We start from the raw sequence: 2177 nt of genomic DNA on the forward strand, positions 1-2177 counted from the left end.
ATTTGTAGCACAGCCATATCAGTTCATTACTGGTGCTATATTCATCGGAAAGTTACAAGGCAAGAACCCTCAAGGCAACAAAGTTTTGACTCAAGCTCAGGCTTGCTTTTTTACAATGCAGCATCCAGGCATCCAGCCAGTGGAGAAAGAGATGAACCATTGCCAGAAGGGAAGTATTATGGCACATTTGAAGATTCTAACCAGGATAGCAATTCTCAAACAGTTTCTGTGGCTTTACACGAACATGTTTCAGAGTACCCACAATCTTGGAACCACAAGGTTACCTGGTTGCTATACTCTATTACTTCGAACAATTCAATTTTGGTCACGGTAGTTTTCTGGACTTTACTATACAGCGGCTATGAAGTTGGAGAGCCAGATATTGCTTTTCATTTGTTGAACTCAGTGTTCATGCTGATAGTAACATTTTTAAGTAGCATTCCAGTACGGCTTCTCCACGTGGTGTATGCCATGCTTTATGGATCTTTATATTGTTTATTTACAGTGGTCTATTGGTTGTTAGGTGGAACAAATGATGCTGGCGACAGTTACATTTATCCAATCCTTGACTACAGTAACGATCCCAGATTAGCTGCTATTCTGATTGTGCTGTATGGGTTTGTTGGGCTTCCTGTGGCTCAACTGATTCATTTTGGATTATTTAAGCTTCGCTGTTATTTGACAGGTTTGCGAAACAGATGATGGTTTTGAAACTAAATGCAGATATTTGAATAGAGTAAGCTTCTGCTTTTTAAATCAAGTCCACAAATTCATTTTTTTAAAAAAAGAAGCTAATGTCAAAAATTTCACTCTTGGCCTCACCCTATTTAAACAATAGAGTTTTTCTGTCGAGGAACTATCGGTCTGATAGTTGCCCCGCGGAAATTTGATGTTCTTAAAACAAATATTTGCCAGAGAAGCGAAGCTTCGAGGGCAAATATTTGTTTTAAGAACATCAAATTTCCGCGGGGCAACTATCAGACCGATAGTTCCGAGACATAAACACTCTATTGTCTTTATTGTTCACTACTAAATTTTCTTCCGCACACCAGCTCAAAAATCATGTTGAATTATTTTCAACTTTATTAGACGAAAGCCGTGTCAGCCAATGTAAACTTTGAAAAAGAAAACAAACAAAACCCTCTTAATACAATTTCGATTGTTTATTTTCCATAAGGCCGCTTGTTTACAGAGGTATGTTCAGCGGACGACTACTATCCATCCGGGTATTTTCCTCAGACGGCACTATGGGCTCATAGTGTCTCTCCGCGGACGAACACTATCGCCTCACGTGATCAATTTAAACCAATAAGAATCAGAGAAAATTTAGTGGTGAACTATAATGATAAATACATGTAGTAGACCCAAATAAAACTTAGAAATTATGGCTTATGAATAAAATGAAAGTTTAACTTGAAGCTGCCCTGTTGATCATGAATAGCCATTCTCTTTAGGCCAAAGTGAGCCCAAGGGTTTGCTTCTTGAAGACCAATATGTTTTACGTCTTTTTCAATTTAATTTCGTTAAAAATTCAAAACAGATAAATTTGTATAATTTTAATTTACGCAATAGATAATTTGCAGTAAAAGTCCATAAAAGAGGCTCAGATTTGTATAATTTTAATTATGCAATAATGATACTTTCACAAAAAAACTTATGACAGAGGCTTAGAATTATAGAATTTTAATTTATGCAATAATGATACTTCCAGGAAAAATCCATAACAGAGGTTCAGATGTGGAGAATTTTAATGTATGCAGTAGTGATAATTTTGTTAAAAGTCCATAACAGGGAATAAGATTTGTAGAATTTAATGCAATAATGATAATAAATTTTTATTTGTTGTCACTGTGGGAAAAATCCATGATAACACAGGCTCAGACTTGTAGAATTTTAATTGATTGAATAACTCAGCAATTTTGTCGAAAATTACAAGTGAAGTTTTCTGGGGGATGTAGAGTGCAGGTTACAAGTTAGGGTTGCAGGTCATTGTTTCACCATGAGCTCAAACAACCCAAACCTTTGCTAATGCTAACATTAGGCCTAAACACTATGCTTTAGATAATGCTTAAGCCTAAGGCTAGCATTTTTTTTTAAAGTTTGGGTTGTTTTAGTTATGGTAAAACAATGACCCGCACTTTACACCCTCGAGATGTTATGAACATTAAGAATTTTTC

General features: G+C 35.8%; 1 protein-coding gene across 1 annotated transcript in view; it reads left to right on the top strand.

Moving 5' to 3' along the window:
- LOC138010700 (uncharacterized) overlaps positions 1 to 1847 on the top strand; it is a 4156-nt gene extending 2309 nt beyond the window's left edge. Inside the window, exon 2 of the mRNA XM_068857677.1 lies at positions 1 to 1847. This exon is cut by the window's left edge and continues 150 nt beyond it. Coding sequence (XP_068713778.1) covers positions 1 to 702 — 702 coding nt within the window. The 3' untranslated portion in view covers positions 703 to 1847.
- Positions 1848 to 2177: the final 330 nt, after the last annotated feature.

Source organism: Montipora foliosa, chromosome 7, assembly GCF_036669935.1.
Source record: "Montipora foliosa isolate CH-2021 chromosome 7, ASM3666993v2, whole genome shotgun sequence".
NCBI classification, from domain to species: Eukaryota; Metazoa; Cnidaria; class Anthozoa; order Scleractinia; family Acroporidae; genus Montipora; species Montipora foliosa.